Raw genomic sequence first — 22,831 nt, 5'->3', positions numbered from 1 at the left:
CTCTACTTCTGTAGAAGAAGACTTCAGCACATTTTGAGGACGTAATAACTCTGCTCGAAATGCTAGATCCCACTATGTTGTGGTCAGAGAGGAGAGGAGCTCACTGGGCAGCGATCTTGATGAACTTCTTGATGAGCTGGACTCTGTTGCAGAGCGTAGGACACATCAGGACTTCTGTCATCACCCACAGCTGTACCTCATTGCAGCGCTGCAGCAGCAGCTCCAGCGCCACCGTGTGGCCACCGCTGGCATGACGGCTGAACGTAAAGTACACCAGCTCTTGCTGTAGTGGAGAGAGACAGGACAGGGCAGGACAGGACAGGACAGGGCAGGACAGGGGTGAGCTTGTAGACAGCTTTGAATCACTAATATATTTAACTGTGTCCTAAATGGCACCCTATTCCCTTTATAGCGCACTACTTTTGACCAGAGCTCTATGGGCCCTGGTAAAAACAAAAGGTGCACTATAGTGAATCGGGTGCCAATTTTGGACGCATGCATAGTGTAGGTGATGGACAAAAGATGATGTCACGGACCTCATGTACTGAGTTGAAGACACTCCAGTCAAAGTTTGTAAGGGTGACAGCCACGTCCCATGTGTTCATACTCAGCATGCGAGCTGACCTCTGTTGCAGCTCTGCGTTGTCTGTGAACGGGTTCTGAGAGGAGAAATGAATATGATATATGTTCTGTCAGGTTATGTAAGAACATGTTCTTTTCTGGTGTGATATGACCCTGTGGGATATAGGCTGGAAGCATATCCAATAGGAATCAGGTATATAATGTGATAAACCAAATGCAGAAGTAGCTTGATAGGAGGCCTGAGGACTGTCACCTCTGCTAGATTCATTCACATTGTAGCCTGCTGAGGAACTGCATTGAAGTGGACTCATTGTGATTCCTACCATGACTTCACTCAGATCCTTTCTGCACACATGCAGCCTCCCCACTGCTGTCAGCGAATCAGAGTAGAGCCTGTCCTGAGGCTTCAGGAGGAGTTTCTCTGGAGAGAGGAAGCATCACACACAGCACAGCCATTATAAATATGTCAGCCAGCGTGTCACCTGCTATCTGGGGTAGATAAGTGTCCCAGTGCCGGGTTGGTTCTGTTCTGCAGTACTGAATCAGTGTAGGGTTGGTTCTGTTCTGCAGGACTCAGTCAGTGTAGGGTTGGTTCTGTTCTGCAGGACTCAGTCAGTGTAGGGTTGGTTTTGTTCTACAGTAGTCAGTCAGTATAGGGTTGGTTCTGTTCTACAGTAGTCAGTCAGTGTAGGGTTGGTTCTGTTCTACAGTAGTCAGTCAGTGTAGGGTCGGTTCTGTTCTACAGTAGTCAGTCAGTGTAGGGTCGGTTCTGTTCTACAGTAGTCAGTCAGTGTAGGGTCGGTTCTGTTCTACAGTAGTCAGTCAGTGTAGGGTCGGTTCTGTTCTGCAGTAGTCAGTCAGTGTAGGGTTGGTTCTGTTCTACAGGACTCAGTCAGTGTAGGGTTGGTTCTGTTCTACAGTAGTCAGTCAGTGTAGGGTTGGTTCTGTTCTACAGTAGTCAGTCAGTGTAGGGTTGGTTCTGTTCTACAGTAGTCAGTCAGTGTAGGGTTGGTTCTGTTCTACAGCAGTCAGTCAGTGTAGGGTTGGTTCTGTTCTACAGTAGTCAGTCAGTGTAGGGTTGGTTCTGTTCTACAGTAGTCAGTCAGTGTAGGGTTGGTTCTGTTCTACAGTAGTCAGTCAGTGTAGGGTTGGTTCTGTTTTACAGTAGTCAGTCAGTGTAGGGTTGGTTCTGTTCTACAGTAGTCAGTCAGTGTAGGGTTGGTTCTGTTTTACAGTAGTCAGTCAGTGTAGGGTTGGTTCTGTTCTACAGTAGTCAGTCAGTGTAGGGTTGGTTCTGTTCTACAGTAGTCAGTCAGTGTAGGGTTGGTTCTGTTTTACAGTAGTCAGTCAGTGTAGGGTTGGTTCTGTTCTACAGTAGTCAGTCAGTGTAGGGTTGGTTCTGTTTTACAGTAGTCAGTCAGTGTAGGGTTGGTTCTGTTCTACAGTAGTCAGTCAGTGTAGCCACAGCGGCTGACAACAGAAAACGACTACATGTCGGGACAGCAGGACTTTGTTCATTCCTGCTCGCTTTTCAAGTCTACAGAATTTCACTCATTCATGTTACATAATACATACTGTTGTGTCACTGGACATTAAGGTCAGTAGAGGACGACATGGTTTAATCATTGTTTTTACAGTCATGTGCTTTCAGAGTATTCGGATGTGTGTATTGGCTATAGAAGGAGATACTGTCCCAGAATACTGCATCTATACAGAGTCAAAGACAGGCAGACAGGTGGACAGTCTTTATATGTGTATACTGTATTCTAGTCCAGGCTCATCCTATATAACTTCTGCTGTACACACCTTTTCTATTCATATACTGTCCATACTGTCTTTGCACACCATTATATGTACATAATATACATGCACAGTATCAGTCAAAAGTTTGGACTCATTCAAGGGAATATCTTTATTTGACTATTTTCTATATTGTAGAATAATAGTTAAAACATCAAACTATGAAATTACACATATGGAATCATGTAGTAACCAAAAATGTATTTTATACTTGAGATTATTCAAAGTAGCCACCCTTTGCCGCCTTGATGACAGCTTTGAACACTCTTGGCATTCTCTCAACCAGCTTCATGAGGAATGCTTTTCCAACAGTCTTGAAGGAGTTGCCACATATGCTGAGCACTTGCTGGTTGCTTTTCATTTACTCTGCGGTCCAACTCATCCCAAACCATCTCAATTGGGTTGAGGTCGGGTGATTGTGGAGGCCAGGTCATCTGATGCAGCACTCCATCACTCCCCTTCTTGGTCAAATAGCCCAAATGGGCATTGTCCTATTAAAAAACAAATGATATTCTCACTAAGCACAATCCAGATGGGATGGTGTATCGCTGCAGAATGCTGTGGTAGCCATGCTGGTTAAGTGTGCCTGGAATTCTAAATAAATCACAGACAGTGTCACCAGCAATGCAGCCCCACACCATCACACCTTCTCCTCCATGCTTCACGGTGGGAACCACACATGCTGAAATCATCCATTCACCTACTCTGCATCTCACAAAGACACTGCAGATGGAAGCATAAAATCTCAAAGGACAGATTTCCACTGGTCTAATTGCTCATGTTTCTTGGCCCACACAAGTCTCTTCTTCTTATTGGTGTCCTTTAGTTGGGGTTTCTTTGCAGCAATTCAACCATGAAGACCTGATTCACTCAGTCTCATCTGAACAGTTGATGTTGAGATGTCTGTTACTTGAACTCTGAGAAGTATTTATTTGGGCTGCAATCTGAGGTGCAGTTAACTCTAATGAACTCTAATGAATCTTCTGCAGTAGAGGTAACTCTGGGTCTTCCTTTCCTGTGGCGGTCCTCATGAGAGCCAGTTTCTTCATAGCGCACACCTGTTAATTGAAATACATTCCAGGTGACTACCTCATGAATCTGGTTGAGAGAATGCCAAGAGTGTGCAAAGCTGTCATCAAGGCAAAGGGTGGCTACTTTGAAGAATCTCAAATATAACATTGCTTGTTCTGATATTTCTTAAGTTCTCTGTATTTTTTGGGATTCTGTGTGTGTGTGTATTGTGTTTTTATTTATATTATGTTTTGTATTGCTAGGTATTACTGCACTGTTGGAGCTAGAAACACAAGCATTTTGCTGCACTTGTGGTAATATCTGCAAATCTGTGTACGCGACCAATAAACTTTTGATATGATAGGATTTCAACAAGCAGGCAGTCAGACAGACAGACAGACCATTGAAACTCTGGTGAATCCCTGTGTGTGTTATGTTGTGGTTAGTTACCTCCACGGTAGATGACAACCAACAGGACCAGCTACTCCAGGTATGGTTAGGTTAGGGTTAGATTAGTTACCTCCAGGGTAGGTGACAGTCAGCAGGATCATTTCCTCCAGTGTGTTGTGTGTATGGTTAGGTTAGGGTTAGATTAGATACCTCCAGGGTAGGTAACAGCCAGCAGGACAAGCTCCTCCAGGGGGACATCCAGTCTCTCAGCCACCTCCTGCAGCAGCCCCTGGGCCACAACACTGGCCAGGCTCCTCACACTCAGATATGAGTCCATGCTCACGTACACATGACACAACACTGAGGAGGGAGGGAAAGGGAGAGGAAGGAAGGAATGAGAGACAGAGCGAGAAAGAGAACACTGTTTATCCCATAGAAGTAGAACGAATAGAATGGAGTTTGAACTACTGACCATAGCAATTTGAATGGTCAATTCATGGGTGTTCTCAAATGGCTAACCTGCTACATAAAGTGGTACATGAGGTGACGCGTGTGAAGAGGCTGGACAGACTGAGACTTTTGTGAACAATGAAATTCTCAATGCTTTCATGTTCAATGATGTCATAATTCACATGCATCACCTCATGTACTGACGTCATTGAACATGAAAGCATTGGGACTTTCATTGTTCAGAAAAGTCTCATTCTGCCCAGCCTCAAGGATTTCCATTGTTACTCTGTCTCCTCACAGTGCTTGCTACCTTAAAAAGAATGGCTCTGAGATGCTCTATACAGAACGTCATCAGCCGACACAAACTTTGGAAACAATGCATGTTGGGAGGAATGTAGGAAGAAGAAATAGAAAGACAGGGGCTGCATCCCAAATGGCCATAGGGCCCTGCTCAAAAGTAGTGCACTATATAAGGAATAGGGTGCCATTTGAGACGCAGGCAGATTTTAGGACCGACTCACCTTCCCTGGTCTCCCTTTGTGTTCTTCTGGTCGGGAGCCCGTTCTCTTTCAGGCTCAGTTGGTGGGAAAGAGCTTTGCTCTAAATGGAAGGACATACAGGGAATTCAGAACACATTCATACTGTGTGAGTAAACATTCTAACTCTTCTGGAATCTTGTGGTTTCTGCAGGAAACAAGAGGACAATAGTATTTAATGACCCAAACGGTTGCAAATAGGCCATAAGGAAACCTGGCTATTCAAAAGTAAACACATCCCTACAACAGGGATCGCAACTAGATTCAGCCGCGGGCCCATTTGTTTCTTGAGCGGATGATCAGGGGGCCAGAACATAATTACAAATCATTTGTAGACTGTAAATTGACCGCAAGAAGCCCAAACAGATATAATATTTTACTAAAACATTATTTCAAACCTTGCTTACATTTGTATTCAATCACATACATGTATATCTCTGTATTATGCGTGGAAATACTTTCTAACACATTTCCAAAATGAAAAACCACTGTGCTGATTTGCTGGAGTTTTAACTCAGAAAACTTGGGGGCCAAATAAAATGGCCTGTGGGCCACCAATTGGGAAACCCTGCCCAACAATGACGCACTCTTACCACAGGAGGTTGGTGGAACCTTAATTAGGGAGGACGGGCTCGTGGTAATGGCTGGAGTGGAATAAGTGGAATGGTATCAAGTACATCCAACAAATGGTTTTCATGGTTTCCATGTGTTTGATGCTATTCCATTCGCTGTCCTCCCCTCAGCAGCCTCCTGTGACTCATACAACAGCTCCATTACCTCTCATGCAGTTTGGCCTCTTACCTTTCTGTGCGGTGAATACTCATCTCATGCAGTTTAGCCTCTTACCTTTCTGTGGGGTGAATACTAATTTCATGCAGTTTTGTCCTCTTACCTTTCTGTGCAGTGAATACTACTTTCATACAGTTTTGGCCTCTTACTTTTCTGTGGGGTGAATACTCATCTCATGCAGTTTGGCCTCTTACCTTTCTGTGGGGTGAATACTCATCTCATGCAGTTTGGCCTCTTACCTTTCTGTGGGGTGAATACTCATCTCATGCAGTTTGGCCTCTTACTTTTCTGTGGGGTGAATACTCATCTCATGCAGTTTGGCATCTTACCTTTCTGTGGGGTGAATACTCATCTCATGCAGTTTGGCATCTTACCTTTCTGTGGGGTGAATACTCATCTCATGCAGTTTGGCATCTTACCTTTCTGTGGGGTAAATACTCATCTCATGCAGTTTGGCATCTTACCTTTCTGTGGGGTAAATTCTCATCTCATGCAGTTTGGCATCTTACCTTTCTGTGGGGTAAATTCTCATCTCATGCAGTTTGGCATCTTACCTTTCTGTGGGGTGAATTCTCATCTCATGCAGTTTGGCCTCTTACCTTTCTGTGGGGTGAATACTCATCTCATGCAGTTTGGCCTCTTACCTTTCTGTGGGGTGAATACTCCTCCGCTGTACTGGAGAGAGAAACAAAATCAAACAATTAGACCATGAGACAAGAACGACAAAAAAAACAATACACACACTCGTTTTGAACCATTTCAATCAACTCGTTTTTTTTGGGGGGGGGGGGGGGGTTTCACCTTTATTTAACCAGGTAGGCAAGTTGAGAACAAGTTGCGACCTGGCCAAGATAAAGCAAAGCAGTTTGACACATACAACAACACAGAGTTACACATGGAGTAAAAACAAACCTACAGTCAATAATATAGTAGAAAAATAAGTCTATATACAATGTGAGAAAATGAGGTGAGATAAGGGAGATAAAGGCAAAAAAGGCCATGGTGGCGAAGTAAATACAATATAGCAAGTAAAACACTGGAATGGTAGATTTGCAGTGGAAGAAAGTGCAAAGTAGAAATAGAAATAATGGGGTGCAAAGGAGCAAAATAAATAAATTAATAAATACAGTAGGGGAAGCGGTAGTTGTTTGGGCTAAATTATAGATGGGCTAAGTACAGGTACAGTAATCTGTGAGCTGCTCTGACAGCTGGTGCTTAAAGCTAGTGAGGGAGATAAGTGTTTCCAGTTTTAGAGATTTTTGTAGTTCTTTCCTGTCATTGGCAGCAGAGAACTGGAAGGAGAGGCGGCCAAAGGAGGAATTGGCTTTGGGGGTGACCAGAGAGATATACCTGCTGGAGCGCGTGCTACAGGTGGGTGCTGCTATGGTGACCAGCGAGCTGAGATAAGGGGGAACTTTACCTAGCAGGGTCTTGTAGATGACCTGGAGCCAGTGGGTTTGGCGACGAGTATGAAGCGAGGGCCAGCCAACGAGAGCGTACAGGTCGCAGTGGTGGGTAGTATATGGGGCTTTGGTGACAAAACGGATGGCACTGTGATAGACTGCATCCAATTTATTATTTGAGGCTATTTCGTAGTCGAGGATCAGTAGGATGGTCAGTTTTACGAGGGTATGTTTGGCAGCATGAGTGAAAGCTGCTTTGTTGCGAAATAGGAAGCCAATTCTAGATTTAACTGGATTGGAGATGTTTGATGTGAGTCTGGAAGGAGAGTTTACAGTCTAGCCAGACACCTAGGTATTTGTAGTTGTCCACATATTCTAAGTCTGAACCGTCCAGAGTAGTGATGCTGGACGGGCGGTAGTACTGTGATTTTAACCTGGTAGTACTGTGATTTTCCATTTATCAACTACTAACCTGGTAGTACTGTGATTTTCCATTTATTAACTAGTAACCTGGTAGTACTGGGATTTTCCATTAATCAACTAGATTAGTCAAGGCTAGGTGACATGAGTCACGGTCCTGATTAGAAAAGTCAAGGTTAGGTGACATGGGTCATGGTCCTGATTAAAGGTGCAATATGTAGAAATCGGTCCACCATTTCCTGGTTGCTAACCTTCAAATGGTTTGCCTAATTTCAGTTTATGTGACAAAACAAGCAATGTATAGTGTAGAGAATCATTGTACCATCTACACCGCTGTGAAATACATTTTCAATAACCAAAAATATTGTATTTTCAGCTGTTTGAAGCTGGTGTACAAAACCAAAAGTAATCTCAAAAACGGGAAGCGCAGAAATAGCACACATAAAACAGATTTACCACTCCTTAGACTTGCTTTCAATTATAATAACAGATTTATAACTCACATTTCTATGTGAATTTGGTAAGGAGGGAGTAGGTGAGGAGAAGGAAGGGAGGAGGGATGAGGGGAGGGTTGACATGGGATGTGTCCCACTCGATGGACACCATGTTCTATATTCTGGGTGTTCTTGGATGTGTGCGTTTGTCAGAAAGGAAGGAATCCTCAATGCTATTGGCAATAATAGAACCAACAGTAGAAATTGAACAACAGGCCTCTCTGTCACAGGTTGTGCTTTCCCAGATATTCTTCCTACGTGTCTTAGACCCCTGATACAGAAGGAGAGGAACATCAACATCAGTGCCCGACCTCACTAATGATCGTGTGGCTGAATGGAAGCAAGTCCCCGCAGCTATGTTCCAACATTTAGTGGAAAGCCTGGAGGCTGTTATAGCAGCAAAGGGGGGGGGGGCAACTCCATATTAATGCCAATGATTTTGTAATGAGATGTTCAACGAGCAGGTGTCCACATATTTCTGGTCATGTAGTGTAACTAATTCATCATATAACATTTTCCATTATTCAATTCCTATGGCCACTCACTGTCTACGATGCAGCCGCAGGAGTTTCTGTAGGTCCTTCTGCTCCTTCTCTAGAGTTGGATACTCATAAAGGTCATCCAGGAGGAAACGATACAATGTCTGAAACACAAAGACAACATCTAATGTCTGTTTTCAATGTCTGAAACACAAAGACAACATCTAATGTCTGTTTTCTATGTCTGAAACACAAAGACAACATCTAATGTCTGTTTTCAATGTCTGAAACACAAAGACAACATCTAATGTCTGTTTTCTATGTCTGAAACACAAAGACAACATCTAATGTCTGTTTTCAATGTCTGATACACAAAGACAACATCTAATGTCTGTTTTCTATGTCTGAAACACAAAGACAACATCTAATGTCTGTTTTCAATGTCTGAAACACAAAGACAACATCTAATGTCTGTTTTCTATGTCTGAAACACAAAGACAACATCTAATGTCTGTTTTCAATGTCTGAAACACAAAGACAACATCTAATGTCTGTTTTCAATGTCTGAAACACAAAGACAACATATAATGTCTGTTTTCAATGTCTGAAACACAAAGACAACATCTAATGTCTGTTTTCTATGTCTGAAACACAAAGACAACATTGAATGTCTGTTTTCAATGTCTGATACAGAAAGACAACATCTAATGTCTGTTTTCACCCTCCCATATCATCATGATATCACTTATTTTAGGGTCATCTCACTGTCCCATATCCTTAGCCTGGCCCCACATTTGTCTTGCCAACTCCTTATAAATGACTAGAGGAGTTTGAAAGAAAGCACAAACAAATCTGGAAACAGGCTATAATATCCCTTCTTCTTCTCCTCCCTCGCTCTGTCATACCTTCATGAAGAGTTTAACATGCTCGTCTTCTCGTAGGAAGTCTCTGTACAGTGTTGTCCACTGTGTCACCAGGTGCAGGACCTGACGTTTCCTGTCCAGAACCTCCTTCCCTTTGTCTTTCCCCTGGTGGTGTCTCCTTGAACAATAGGTGGGCTCCATGAGTTAAGGCATCAGCACAGCAGGAGAGCGGGCTCACAGTAGGCGTTGTGTGTATTGACATTAGCTAGGCCAACAGGATCAACACTGCTATTTTTACTGTAGTCTAGAGGTAATGTACTGTAGTCTAGAGGTAAGGGTGGTATACTGTAGTCTAGAGGTAATGTACTGTAGTCTAGAGGTAAGGGTGGTATACTGTAGTCTAGAGGTAAGGGTGGTATACTGTAGTCTAGAGGTAATGTACTGTAGTCTAGAGGTAAGGGTGGTATACTGTAGTCTAGAGGTAAGGGTGGTATACTGTAGTCTATAGGTAAGGGTGGTATGCTGTAGTCTAGATGTAAGGGTGGTATACTGTAGTCTAGAGGTAAGGGTGGTATACTGTAGTCTAGAGGTAATGTACTGTAGTCTAGAGGTAAGGGTGATATACTGTAGTCTAGAGGTAAGGGTGGTATACTGTAGTCTAGAGGTAAGGGTGGTATACTGTAGTCTAGAGGTAAGGGTGGTATACTGTAGTCTAGAGGTAAGGGTTGTATACTGTAGTCTAGACGTAAGGGTTGTTTACTGTAGTCTAGAGGTAAGGGTGATATACTGTAGTCTAGAGATAAGGGTTGTATGTTGTAGTCTAGAGGTAAGGGTGGTATACTGTAGTCTAGAGGTAAGGGTGATATACTGTAGTCTAGAGATAAGGGTTGTATATTGTAGTCTAGAGGTAAGGGTTGTTTACTGTAGTCTAGAGGTAAGGGTGGTGTACTATAGTCTAGAGGTAAGGGTGATATACTGTAGTCTAGAGGTAAGGGTTGTTTACTGTAGTCTAGAGGTAAGGGTGGTGTACTATAGTCTAGAGGTAAGGGTGATATACTGTAGTCTAGAGATAAGGGTTGTTTACTGTAGTCTAGAGGTAAGGGTGGTATACTGTAGTCTAGAGATAAGGGTTGTTTACTGTAGTCTAGAGGTAAGGGTGGTATACTGTAGTCTAGAGATAAGGGTGGTATACTGTAGTCTAGAGGTAAGGGTTGTTTACTGTAGTCTAGAGGAAAGGGTGGTGTACTGTAGTCTAGAGGTAAGGGTGGTATACTGTAGTCTAGAGGTAAGGGTGGTATACTGTAGTCTAGAGGTAAGGGTTGTATACTGTAGTCTAGAGGTAAGGGTGGTATACTGTAGTCTAGAGGTAAGGCTTGTGTACAGTAGTCTAGAGGTAATGTACTGTAGTCTAGAGGTAAGAGTGGTATAATGTAGTCTAGAGGTAATGTACTGTAGTCTAGAAGTTAGGGTTGTATATTGTAGTCTAGAAGCAAGGTACTGTAGTCTAGAGGTTAGGGTTGTGTACTGTAGTCTTGAGGTAATGTACTGTAGTCTAGAGGTAAGGGTTGTGTACTGTAGTCTAGAGGTAATGTACTGTAGTCTAGAAGTTAGGGTTGTATACTGTAGTCTAGAGGTAAGGGTGGTATACTGTAGTCTTGAGGTAAGGGTTGTATACTGTAGTCTAGAGATAAGGGTTGTATACTGTAGTCTAGAGGTAAGGGTGGTATACTGTAGTCTAGAGGTAAGGGTGGTATACTGTAGTCTAGAGGTAAGGGTTGTATACTGTTGTCTAGAGGTAAGGGTGGTATACTGTAGTCTAGAGGTAAGGGTGATATACTGTAGTCTAGAGATAAGGGTTGTATACTGTAGTCTAGAGGTAAGGGTGGTATACTGTAGTCTAGAGGTAAGGGTTGTATACTGTAGTCTAGAGGTAAAGGTGGTATACTGTAGTCTAGAGGTCAGGGTGATATACTGTAGTCTAGAGATAAGGGTTGTATATTGTAGTCTAGAGGTAAGGGTTGTTTACTGTAGTCTAGAGGTAAGGGTGGTGTACTATAGTCTAGAGGTAAGGGTGATATACTGTAGTCTAGAGGTAAGGGTTGTTTACTGTAGTCTAGAGGTAAGGGTGGTGTACTATAGTCTAGAGGTAAGGGTGATATACTGTAGTCTAGAGATAAGGGTTGTTTACTGTAGTCTAGAGGTAAGGGTGGTATACTGTAGTCTAGAGGTAAGGGTTGTTTACTGTAGTCTAGAGGTAAGGGTGGTATACTGTAGTCTAGAGATAAGGGTTCTTTACTGTAGTCTAGAGGTAAGGGTGGTATATTGTAGTCTAGAGATAAGGGTGGTATACTGTAGTCTAGAGGTAAGGGTTGTTTACTGTAGTCTAGAGGTAAGGGTGGTGTACTGTAGTCTAGAGGTAAGGGTGGTATACTGTAGTCTAGAGGTAAGGGTTGTATACTGTAGTCTAGAGGTAAGGGTGATATACTGTAGTCTAGAGGTAAGGGTTGTGTACTGTAGTCTTGAGGTAATGTACTGTAGTCTAGAGGTAAGGGTTGTGTGCTGTAGTCTAGAGGTAATGTACTGTAGTCTAGAAGTTAGGGTTGTATACTGTAGTCTAGAAGCAAGGTACTGTAGTCTATAGGTTAGGGTTGTGTACTGTAGTCTAGAGGCAAGGTACTGTAGTCTAGAGGTAAGGGTGGTATACTGTAGTCTTGAGGTAAGGGTTGTATACTGTAGTCTAGAGATAAGGGTTGTATACTGTAGTCTAGAGGTAAGGGTGGTATACTGTAGTCTAGAGGTAAGGGTGGTATACTGTAGTCTAGAGGTAAGGGTTGTATACTGTAGTCTAGAGGTAAGGGTGGTATACTGTAGTCTAGAGGTAAGGGTGATATACTGTAGTCTAGAGATAAGGGTTGTAGACTGTAGTCTAGAGGTAAGGGTGGTATACTGTAGTCTAGAGGTAAGGGTTGTATACTGTAGTCTAGAGGTAAGGGTGGTATACTGTAGTCTAGAGGTCAGGGTGATATACTGTAGTCTAGAGATAAGGGTTGTATATTGTAGTCTAGAGGTAAGGGTTGTTTACTGTAGTCTAGAGGTAAGGGTGGTGTACTATAGTCTAGTGGTAAGGGTGATATACTGTAGTCTAGAGGTAAGGGTTGTTTACTGTAGTCTAGAGGTAAGAGTGGTGTACTATAGTCTAGAGGTAAGGGTGATATACTGTAGTCTAGAGATAAGGGTTGTTTACTGTAGTCTAGAGGTAAGGGTGGTATACTGTAGTCTAGAGATAAGGGTTGTATATTGTAGTCTAGAGGTAAGGGTTGTTTACTGTAGTCTAGAGGTAAGGGTGGTGTACTGTAGTCTAGAGGTAAGGGTGATATACTGTAGTCTAGACATAAGGGTTGTATATTGTAGTCTAGAGGTAAGGGTTGTTTACTGTAGTCTAGAGGTAAGGGTGGTGTACTATAGTCTAGAGGTAAGGGTGATATACTGTAGTCTAGAGGTAAGGGTTGTTTACTGTAGTCTAGAGGTAAGGGTTGTATACTGTAGTCTAGAGATAAGGGTTGTATATTGTAGTCTAGAGGTAAGGGTGGTATACTGTAGTCTAGAGGTAAGGGTGATATACTGTAGTCTAGAGGTAAGGGTTGTTTACTGTAGTCTAGAGGTAAGGGTGGTGTACTATAGTCTAGAGGTAAGGGTGATATACTGTAGTCTAGAGGTAAGGGTGGTATACTGTAGTCTAGAGGTAAGGGTGATATACTGTAGTCTAGAAATAAGGGTTGTATATTGTAGTCTAGAGATAAGGGTTGTATATTGTAGTCTAGAGGTAAGGGTTGTTTACTGTAGTCTAGAGGTAAGGGTGGTGTACTATAGTCTAGAGGTAAGGGTGATAAGCTGTAGTCTAGAGGTAAGGGTTGTTTACTGTAGTCTAGAGGTAAGGGTTGTATATTGTAGTCTAGAGGTAAGGGTGATATACTGTAGTCTAGAGGTAAGGGTGGTATACTGTAGTCTAGAGGTATGGGTGGTGTACTATAGTCTAGAGGTAAGGGTGATATACTGTAGTCTAGAGGTAAGGGTCGTTTACTGTAGTCTAGAGGTAAGGGTGGTGTACTATAGTCTAGAGGTAAGGGTGATATACTGTAGTCTAGAGATAAGGGTGGTATACTGTAGTCTAGAGGTAAGGGTTGTTTACTGTAGTCTAGAGGTAAGGGTGGTGTACTATAGTCTAGAGGTAAGGGTGATATACTGTAGTCTAGAGGTAAGGGTTGTTTACTGTAGTCTAGAGGTAAGGGTGGTGTACTATAGTCTAGAGGTAAGGGTGATATACTGTAGTCTAGAGATAAGGGTGGTATACTGTAGTCTAGAGGTAAGGGTTGTTTACTGTAGTCTAGAGGTAAGGGTGGTGTACTATAGTCTAAAGGTAAGGGTGATATACTGTAGTCTAGAGATAAGGGTGGTATACTGTAGTCTAGAGGTAAGGGTTGTATACTGTAGTCTAGAGGTAAGGGTGGTATACTGTAGTCTAGAGGTAAGGGTGATATACTGTAGTCTAGAGGTAAGGGTGATATACTGTAGTCTAGAGATAAGGGTGGTATACTGTAGTCTAGAGGTAAGGGTGATATACTGTAGTCTAGAGATAAGGGTGGTATACTGTAGTCTAGAGGTAAGGGTTGTATACTGTAGTCTAGAGGTAAGGGTGGTATACTGTAGTCTAGAGGTAAGGGTGATATACTGTAGTCTAGAGATAAGGGTTGTGTACTGTAGTCTAGAGGTAAGGGTTGTTGACTGTAGTCTAGAGATAAGGGTTGTATACTGTAGTCTAGAGGTAAGGGTGGTATACTGTAGTCTAGAGGTAAGGGTGATATACTGTAGTCTAGAGGTAAGGGTGGTATACTGTAGTCTAGAGGTAAGGGTTGTATACTGTAGTCTAGAGGTAAGGGTGGTATACTGTAGTCTAGAGGTAAGGGTGGTATACTGTAGTCTAGAGGTAAGGGTTGTATATTGTAGTCTAGAGGTAAGGGTTGTATATTGTAGTCTAGAGGTAAGGGTAGTGTACTGTAGTCTAGAGGTAAGGGTGATATACTGTAGTCTAGAGATAAGGGTGATATACTGTAGTCTAGAGGTAAGGGTGATATACTGTAGTCTAGAGGTAAGGGTGATACACTGTAGTCTAGAGGTAAGGGTGATATACTGTAGTCTAGATGTAAGGGTGGTATACTGTAGTCTAGAGGTAAGGGTGATATACTGTAGTCTTGAGGTAAGGGTGATATACTGTAGTCTAGAGGTAAGGGTGATATACTGTAGTCTAGAGGTAAGGGTGGTATACTGTAGTCTAGGGGTAAGGGTTGTTTACTGTAGTCTAGAGGTAAGGGTGGTGTACTATAGTCTAGAGGTAAGGGTGATATACTGTAGTCTAGAGGTAAGGGTGATATACTGTAGTCTACAGGTAAGGGTTGTTTACTGTAGTCTTGAGGTAATGTACTGAAGTCTAGAGGTAAGGGTTGTGTACTGCAGTCTAGAGGTAATGTATTGTAGTCTAGAAGTTAGGGCTGTATACTGTAGTCTAGAAGCAAGGTACTGTAGTCTAGAGGTTAGGGTTTTGTACTGTAGTCTAGAGGCAAGGTACTGTAGTCTAGAGGTAAGGGTGGTATACTGTAGTCTTGAGGTAAGGGTTGTATACTGTAGTCTAGAGATAAGGGTTGTATACTGTAGTCTAGAGGTAAGGGTGGTATACTGTAGTCTAGAGGTAAGGGTGGTATACTGTAGTCTAGAGGTAAGGGTTGTATACTGTAGTCTAGAGGTAAGGGTGGTATACTGTAGTCTAGAGGTAAGGGTGATATACTGTAGTCTAGAGGTAAGGGTGATATACTGTAGTCTAGAGGTAAGGGTGGTATACTGTAGTCTAGAGGTAAGGGTGATATACTGTAGTCTAGAGATAAGGGTTGTATATTGTAGTCTAGAGGTAAGGGTTGTTTACTGTAGTCTAGAGGTAAGGGTGGTATACTGTTGTCTAGAGGTAAGGGTGATATACTGTAGTCTAGAGGTAAGGGTTGTTTACTGTAGTCTAGAGGTAAGGGTGATATACTGTAGTCTAGAGGTAAGGGTTGTTTACTGTAGTCTAGAGGTAAGGGTTGTTTACTGTAGTCTTGAGGTAAGGGTTGTATACTCTAGTCTAGAGATAAGGGTTGTATACTGTAGTCTAGAGGTAAGGGTTGTTTACTGTAGTCTAGAAGTAATGGTGGTGTACTATATTCTAGAGGTGACCACCACAGCCTGAAGTAGAAGGATATTGTCCCAGAAGAGCTTGACACAGATCACTGGTTGACATGAACACCAGGTATGTCAGCAGGAAGTCATCCAGGAGGGGCTCTGTAAAACAGGAAACACATAATTTACAACAGCATCCAATAGAACTGGCTAAAACTCAGTAGTGGAAAAAGTACTCAATAGTAATACTTAAGTAAAAGTAAAGACACCTTCATAGAAATGACTCAAGTAAAAGTGAAAGTCACCCAGTAAAATACTAGTTGAGTAAAAGGCTAAAAGTATTTGGTTTTAAATATACTTAAGAGTCAAAAGTAAATGGAATTGCTAAAATGTACTTAAGTATCAAAAGTAAAAGTATAAATAATTTCAAATTCCTTATATTAAGCAAACCAGACAGAACAAATAGCCAGGGGTACACTTCAACACTCAGACATAATTTACAAACGAAGCATTTGTGTTTAGTGAGACTGCCAGATCAGAGGCAGTAGGGATGACCAGGGATATTCTCTTGATAAGTATGTGAATTGGACAATTTTCCTGTCAAAATGTAACGAGTAATTTTGGGTGTCAAGCTAAATGTATGGAGTAAAAATTATATTATTTTCTTTAGGAATATAAAAGTAAAAAATATGTAAATAGTAAATTACAGATACTCAAAAAAACAACTAAAGAATTACTTTTAAGTATTTTTACTTAAGTAGTTTACACCACTGCTAAAACTTATTCAAATCCAATGTAATTGGATAGAATTGAATGAATTGAATACATTTATTAAACATTTTAAATGTAAAGCTTGTATGATCGTTAAAGCTACCTTCAAGTATCAGTAGGTTTCTTCTAAGATGCAGACCATCCAAAAATGTGCTCATCAATATATCTTTATTTTTAAATGATCTCTGAAAAGTGAATTCCACCCTCTGACCTCTTTTGTAACGTTGATCTTTTCCTATATGAATCTAAACTCCTCCCACCGCCTGTTACGGTTGGCTCCAACGCCATCCAGCTCTCCCTCCACCTACAGCCTCTCTGTGTTCACACTGTGTCCAGCTCTCTGCTCCACCTACAGCCTCTCTGTGTTCACACTGTGTCCAGCTCTCTGCTCCACCTACAGCCTCTCTATGTTCCCACTGTGTCAAGCTCTCCATCCACCTACAGCCTCTCTGTGTTCACACTGTATCCAGCTCTCTGCTCCACCTACAGCCTCTCTATCTTCCCACTGTGTCCAGCTCTCTGCTCCACCTACAGCCTCTCTATGTTCCCACTGTGTCCAGCTCTCCTTCCACCTACAGCCTCTCTGTGTTCACACTGTGTCCAGCTCTCCTTCCACCTACAGCCTCTCTGTGTTCACACTGTGTCCAGCTCTCTGCTCCACCTACAGCCTCTCTGTGTTCACACTGTATCCAGCTCTCTGCTCCACCTACAGCCTCTCTATCTTCCCACTGTGTCCAGCTCTCTGCTCCACCTACAGCCTCTCTATGTTCCCACTGTGTCCAGCTCTCCTTCCACCTACAGCCTCTCTGTGTTCACACTGTGTCCAGCTCTCCTTCCACCTACAGCCTCTCTATGTTCCCACTGTGTCCAGCTCTCTGCTCCACCTACAGCCTCTCTATGTTCCCACTGTGTCCAGCTCTCCTTCCACCTACAGCCTCTCTATGTTCCCACTGTGTCCAGCTCTCCTTCCACCTACAGCCTCTCTATGTTCCCACTGTGTCCAGCTCTCTGCTCCACCTACAGCCTCTCTATGTTCCCACTGTGTCCAGCTCTCCTTCCACCTACAGCCTCTCAATGTTCCCACTGTGTCCAGCTCTCTGCTCCACCTACAGCCTCTCTATGTTCCCACTGTGTCCAGCTCTCCTTCCACCTACAGCCTCTCTATGTTCATACTGTGTCCATCTCTCTGCTCCACCTACAGCCTCTTTATGTTCATACTGTGTCCAGCTCTCTGCTCCACCTACAGCCTCTCTATGTTCCCACTGTGTCCAGCTCTCCTTCCACCTACAGCCTCTCTGTGTTCCCACTGTGTCCAGGTCTCTGCTCCACCTACAGCCTCTCTATGTTCCCACTGTGTCCAGCTCTCTGCTCCACCTACAGCCTCTCTATGTTCCCACTGTGTCCAGCTCTCTGCTCCACCTACAGCCTCTCTATGTTCCCACTGTGTCCAGCTCTCTGCTCCACCTACAGCCTCTCTATGTTCCCACTGTGTCCAGCTCTCCTTCCACCTACAGCCTCTCTATGTTCCCACTGTGTCCAGCTCTCTGCTCCACCTACAGCCTCTCTATGTTCATACTGTGTCCAGCTCTCTGCTCCACCTACAGCCTCTCTATGTTCCCACTGTGTCCAGCTCTCCTTCCACCTACAGCCTCTCTAAGTTCCCACTGTGTCCAGCTCTCTGCTCCACCTACTTCCTCTCTATGTTCCCACTGTGTCCAGCTCTCTGCTCCACCTACAGCCTCTCTATGTTCCCACTGTGTCCAGCTCTCTGCTCCACCTACAGCCTCTCTATGTTCACACTGTGTCCAGCTCTCCTTCCACCTACAGCCTCTCTATGTTCCCACTGTGTCCAGCTCTCTGCTCCACCTACAGCCTCTCTATGTTCACACTGTGTCCAGCTCTCCTTCCACCTACAGCCTCTCTATGTTCCCACTGTGTCCAGCTCTCTGCTCCACCTACAGCCTCTCTATGTTCACACTGTATCCAGCTCTCCTTCCACCTCCATCCTCTCTGTGTTCACACTGTGTCCAGCTCTCTGCTCCACCTACAGCCTCTCTGTGTTCCCACTGTGTCCAGCTCTCCTTCCACCTACAGCCTCTCTTTGTTCATACTGTGTCCAGCTCATTTAGTAGTGACCTGGAAGAACACCATGGAGTTTTTCAATCACTACACTATTGAAATTATTGAAAGTAATGTCTATTGAAATTAATTTCTTCATTGAGCAATGTGTAAAACGTATTAGCAAACCTGTGGACGGACACAAAATAAGGACCAATCTGGCAACCCCAATGCATTGTGGGGAAAAAAAGTAAAATTTGAAAATATTAATACAATCATTGAGAATTTATGAATATTTATCCCCTACACAATGTCTAAGTGTTGTGATAGCAATATGCAAAAGCACATTGGCTTAAAGAAATCATTAAGGGAAAAGGATTTTAATTAGATAAGGGTGACAGGTCTCAACCAGGGAAAGTAATGACTCCTAACAATCAGTGAAAGATCCTCGTTCAATGTGAAAATGACTGGAACACATATAGAGCCCGTCCCAAATGGCAACTTATTCCCTTGTGTTCCACTTTTGACCAGGGCCCATCTAGGGAATTGGGTCCTATTTGAGACACAGCTTATAGACTTTGGAAATGAGAATGTTAATTAATGAACACAGGAATGGAACACAGGTTGACAGAGAGAGAGATTGAGAGGGGATCTGAATGTGTGTGAGTTGATCTTTCTACTGGTCCTGACCTAGTCGACTCATCGTTATTCTAAGTTACTCAGGTAATGACTCACACGCTTTCCAATGATGATTGTTCCATTTTCATTTGCTCCCTGGATACTTAAGCTATGTCCAATGACTTTCTCCTTCCCCTGTAGCCTGACGTTACTGGGCTGTTCTGTCTGCTACAGGAAGTACCAGGGAAGATAAGGCAATACGGTGTCAACCTGCTGCCGGTGAAGTCGATGCTCTAAATCAAATTCTATTTGTTGTGGCAATCTGATGTTTGCTTAGCCTTAACCCATTGCTTTAATGTGTTTTCAAGCACCATTGACGTCGCTGTGTCCTTGTGTGCAGACATCTCAAGGTTACAGGACATGTCATTCCTAGATATTGGCTTTGATTTCATTCTTAACAAGGTCTTTGAACGTGGGTTCAGGTGAGGATCATCTAATCAACAGATTTGTCCATGTGAATATACCAACTCAGCTGGAAAATCTATTCATTTTACTTTAAAAAAAATAATTTGTTGTGTGTTTCTTTGGTGAAAGTGCACCATTGTGAAAATAAACCGTTCCATTTGAGAGGAATTTCAAGGGATCTCATCAGAGAACTAGTCAGTGATTATTTGCTGTGTTTGTCAGTGGCATTAAGAGGTTTGTTGTTTGTTTGTAACTGCATACTTATGTCTTGAGCATCCCGGAAACTATTATTACGTAGGAAACAGGAGAAGAAGACATTTGGAAGTCCAAAAGCTTGGGGTGGGTTGACATTCTGTGTCGTGCAGGGCCAGAACTGATCGTCCAAGTTATGCAAGTCATTGAGAGGAAGGAGAGTGCCCGTGCCTGTGAGTGTGTGTGTGTGTTTGTGCATGCCTGTGAGTGTGTGTGTGTCGGTGCATATGCTTGTGAGCCTGTGTGAGTTTGTCTGTGCATGCCTGTGAGTGTGTGTGTGTGTGTGTCTGTGCATGCATGTCAGTGTGTGTGTGTCTGTGTGTGTCTGTGCATGCCTGTGAGTGCGTGTGTGTCTGTGCATGCATGTCAGTGTGTGTGTGTCTGTGCATGCTTGTGAGTGCGTGTGTGTCTGTGCATGCCTGTGAGTGTGTGTGTGTCTGTGCATGCCTGTGAGCATGTGTGTGTGTTTCCAGAAAGGGTGCCATGCCGCCAGGCCACAGAGTAAAGACAAGCTGTTCAAATCCTATTAGTCAGAATGTCTTCCCTCCTCAGCTCTGTGTAAGTGTGCCTCACAGCCCAGTATTGTACATTCTCCCCTTTAATTTCACACTTACTTCCCAGGGCTTTGTGTGCTGCGTTCAGCTCCACAGAACACTACTCCCACCCTCACGTCATTATGTTAATTCACAGCACAGCATACAGCTGTAGACACATCAGTCACTCAGCTCTTTATGAGGATGCCCACAGAGCTACATTCAACACACACACTAAAACACTGCATACTGGTACTGGCTACTACAGCAGACAACTCCCAAGACCCAGACACACATCTTGTATGATGTGCAAGAACACACACACACACACACCCAAACACACACACACACACACACACACACACACACACACACACACACACACACACACACACACACACACACACACACACACACACAGACACACACACACACACACACATAAGCTAATGCACACACACACACACACACACAGACACCTCTTGTACAGTTGTGAATAAAATGACATTAAATTAAATCTCTTGTGCCTGTTCTTTCCAGATAACCCTGACCTGACCCGTCTGAGCAGTATCCATAATAAACACTACTATCCACTGACCTGACCCGTCTGAGCAGTATCCATAATAAACACTACTATCCACTGACCTGACCCGTCTGAGCTGTATCCATAATAAACACTACTATCCACTGACCTGACCCGTCTGAGCAGTATCCATAATAAACACTACTATCCAATGACCTGACCCGTCAGAGCAGTATCCATAATAAACACTACTATCCACTGACCTGACCCGTCTGAGCAGTATCCATAATAAACACTACTATCCACTGACCTGACCCGTCTGAGCAGTATCCATAATAAACACTACTATCCACTGACCTGACCCGTCTGAGCAGCATCTATAATAAACACTACTATCCACTGACCTGACCCGTCTGAGCAGTATCCATAATAAACACTACTATCCACTGACCTGACCCGTCTGAGCAGCATCCATAATAAACACCACTATCCACTGACCTGACCCGTCAGAGCAGTATCCATAATAAATACAACTATCCACTGACCTGACCCGTCAGAGCAGTATCCATAATAAACACTACTATCCACTGAGCTGTAGGATGGGCCAGCAGTATCCATAATAAACACTACTATCCACTGAGCTGTAGGATGGGCCAGCAGTATCCATAATAAACACTACTATCCACTGAGCTGAAGAATGGGCCAGCAGTATCCATAATAAACACTACCATCCACTGAGCTGTAGGATGGGCCAGCAGTATCCATAATAAACACTAGTATCCACTGAGCTGTAGGATGGGTCAGCAGTATCCATAATAAACACTACTATCCACTGTGCTGTAGGATGGACCAGCAGTATCCATAATAAACACTACTATCCACTGAGCTGTAGGATGGGCCAGCAGTATCCATAATAAACACTACTATCCACTGAGCTGTAGGATGGGCCAGCAGTATCCATAATAAACACTACTATCCACTGAGCTGTAGGATGGGCCAGCAGTATCCATAATAAACACTACTATCCACTGAGCTGAAGAATGGGCCAGCAGTATCCATAATAAACACTACTATCCACTGAGCTGTAGGATGGGCCAGCAGTATCCATAATAAACACTACTATCCACTGAGCTGTAGGATGGGCCAGCAGTATCCATAATAAAAACTAATACCCACTGAGTTGTAGGATGGGCCAGCAGTATCCATAATAAACACTAATATCCACTGAGCTGTAGGATGGGCCAGCAGTATCCATAATAAACACTAATATCCACTGAGCTGTAGGATGGGCCAGCAGTATCCATAATAAACACTACTATCCACTGAGCTGTAGGATGGGCCAGCAGTATCCATAATAAACACTACTATCCACTGAGCTGTAGGATGGGCCAGCAGTATCCATAATAAACACTACTATCCACTGAGCTGTAGGATGGACCAGCAGTATCCATAATAAACACTACTATCCACTGAGCTGTAGGATGGGCCAGCAGTATACGTAATAAATACTACTATCCACTGAGCTGTAGGATGGGCCAGCAGTATAGGTAATAAATACTACTATGCACTGAGCTGTAGGATGGGCCAGCAGTATCCATAATAAACACTACTATCCACTGAGCTGTAGGATGGGCCAGCAGTATCCATAATAAACATTATTATCCACTGAGCTGTAGGATGGACCAGCAGTATCCATAATAAACACTACTATCCACTGTGCTGTAGGATGGACCAGCAGTATCCATAATAAACACTAGTATCCACTGAGCTGTAGGATGGGCCAGCAGTATCCATAATAAACACTACTATCCACTGAGCTGTAGGATGGACCAGCAGTATCCATAATAAACACTACTATCCACTGAGCTGAAGGATGGGCCAGCAGTATCCATAATAAACACTACTATCCACTGAGCTGTAGGATGGGCCAGCAGTATCCATAATAAACACTACTATCCACTGAGCTGTAGGATGGGCCAGCAGTATCCATAATAAACACTACTATCCACTGAGCTGAAGAATGGGCCAGCAGTATCCATAATAAACACTACTATCCACTGAGCTGTAGAATGGGCCAGCAGTATCCATAATAAATACTAATACCCACTGAGTTGTAGGATGGACCAGCAGTATCCATAATAAACACTAATATCCACTGAGCTGTAGGATGGGCCAGCAGTATCCATAATA

General features: G+C 43.3%; 1 protein-coding gene across 1 annotated transcript in view; it reads right to left on the bottom strand.

Moving 5' to 3' along the window:
- LOC115184108 (rap guanine nucleotide exchange factor 5) overlaps positions 1-22,831 on the bottom strand; it is a 67,730-nt gene that overhangs the window by 12,045 nt on the left and 32,854 nt on the right. The window contains exons 4-12 of the mRNA XM_029745099.1: positions 15,505-15,583; positions 9,260-9,407; positions 8,421-8,518; positions 6,203-6,233; positions 4,755-4,833; positions 3,994-4,143; positions 906-1,003; positions 537-659; positions 105-283 (exon numbers count right to left, since the gene is read on the bottom strand). Of these exons, the coding sequence (XP_029600959.1) occupies positions 105-283; positions 537-659; positions 906-1,003; positions 3,994-4,143; positions 4,755-4,833; positions 6,203-6,233; positions 8,421-8,518; positions 9,260-9,407; positions 15,505-15,583 (985 nt within the window). The remainder of the gene's footprint in view (positions 1-104; positions 284-536; positions 660-905; positions 1,004-3,993; positions 4,144-4,754; positions 4,834-6,202; positions 6,234-8,420; positions 8,519-9,259; positions 9,408-15,504; positions 15,584-22,831) is intronic.

This window comes from Salmo trutta, unplaced genomic scaffold (assembly GCF_901001165.1).
Source record: "Salmo trutta unplaced genomic scaffold, fSalTru1.1, whole genome shotgun sequence".
Classification (NCBI taxonomy): domain Eukaryota; kingdom Metazoa; phylum Chordata; class Actinopteri; order Salmoniformes; family Salmonidae; genus Salmo; species Salmo trutta.
This window is presented reverse-complemented; position numbering and strand designations above follow the sequence as displayed.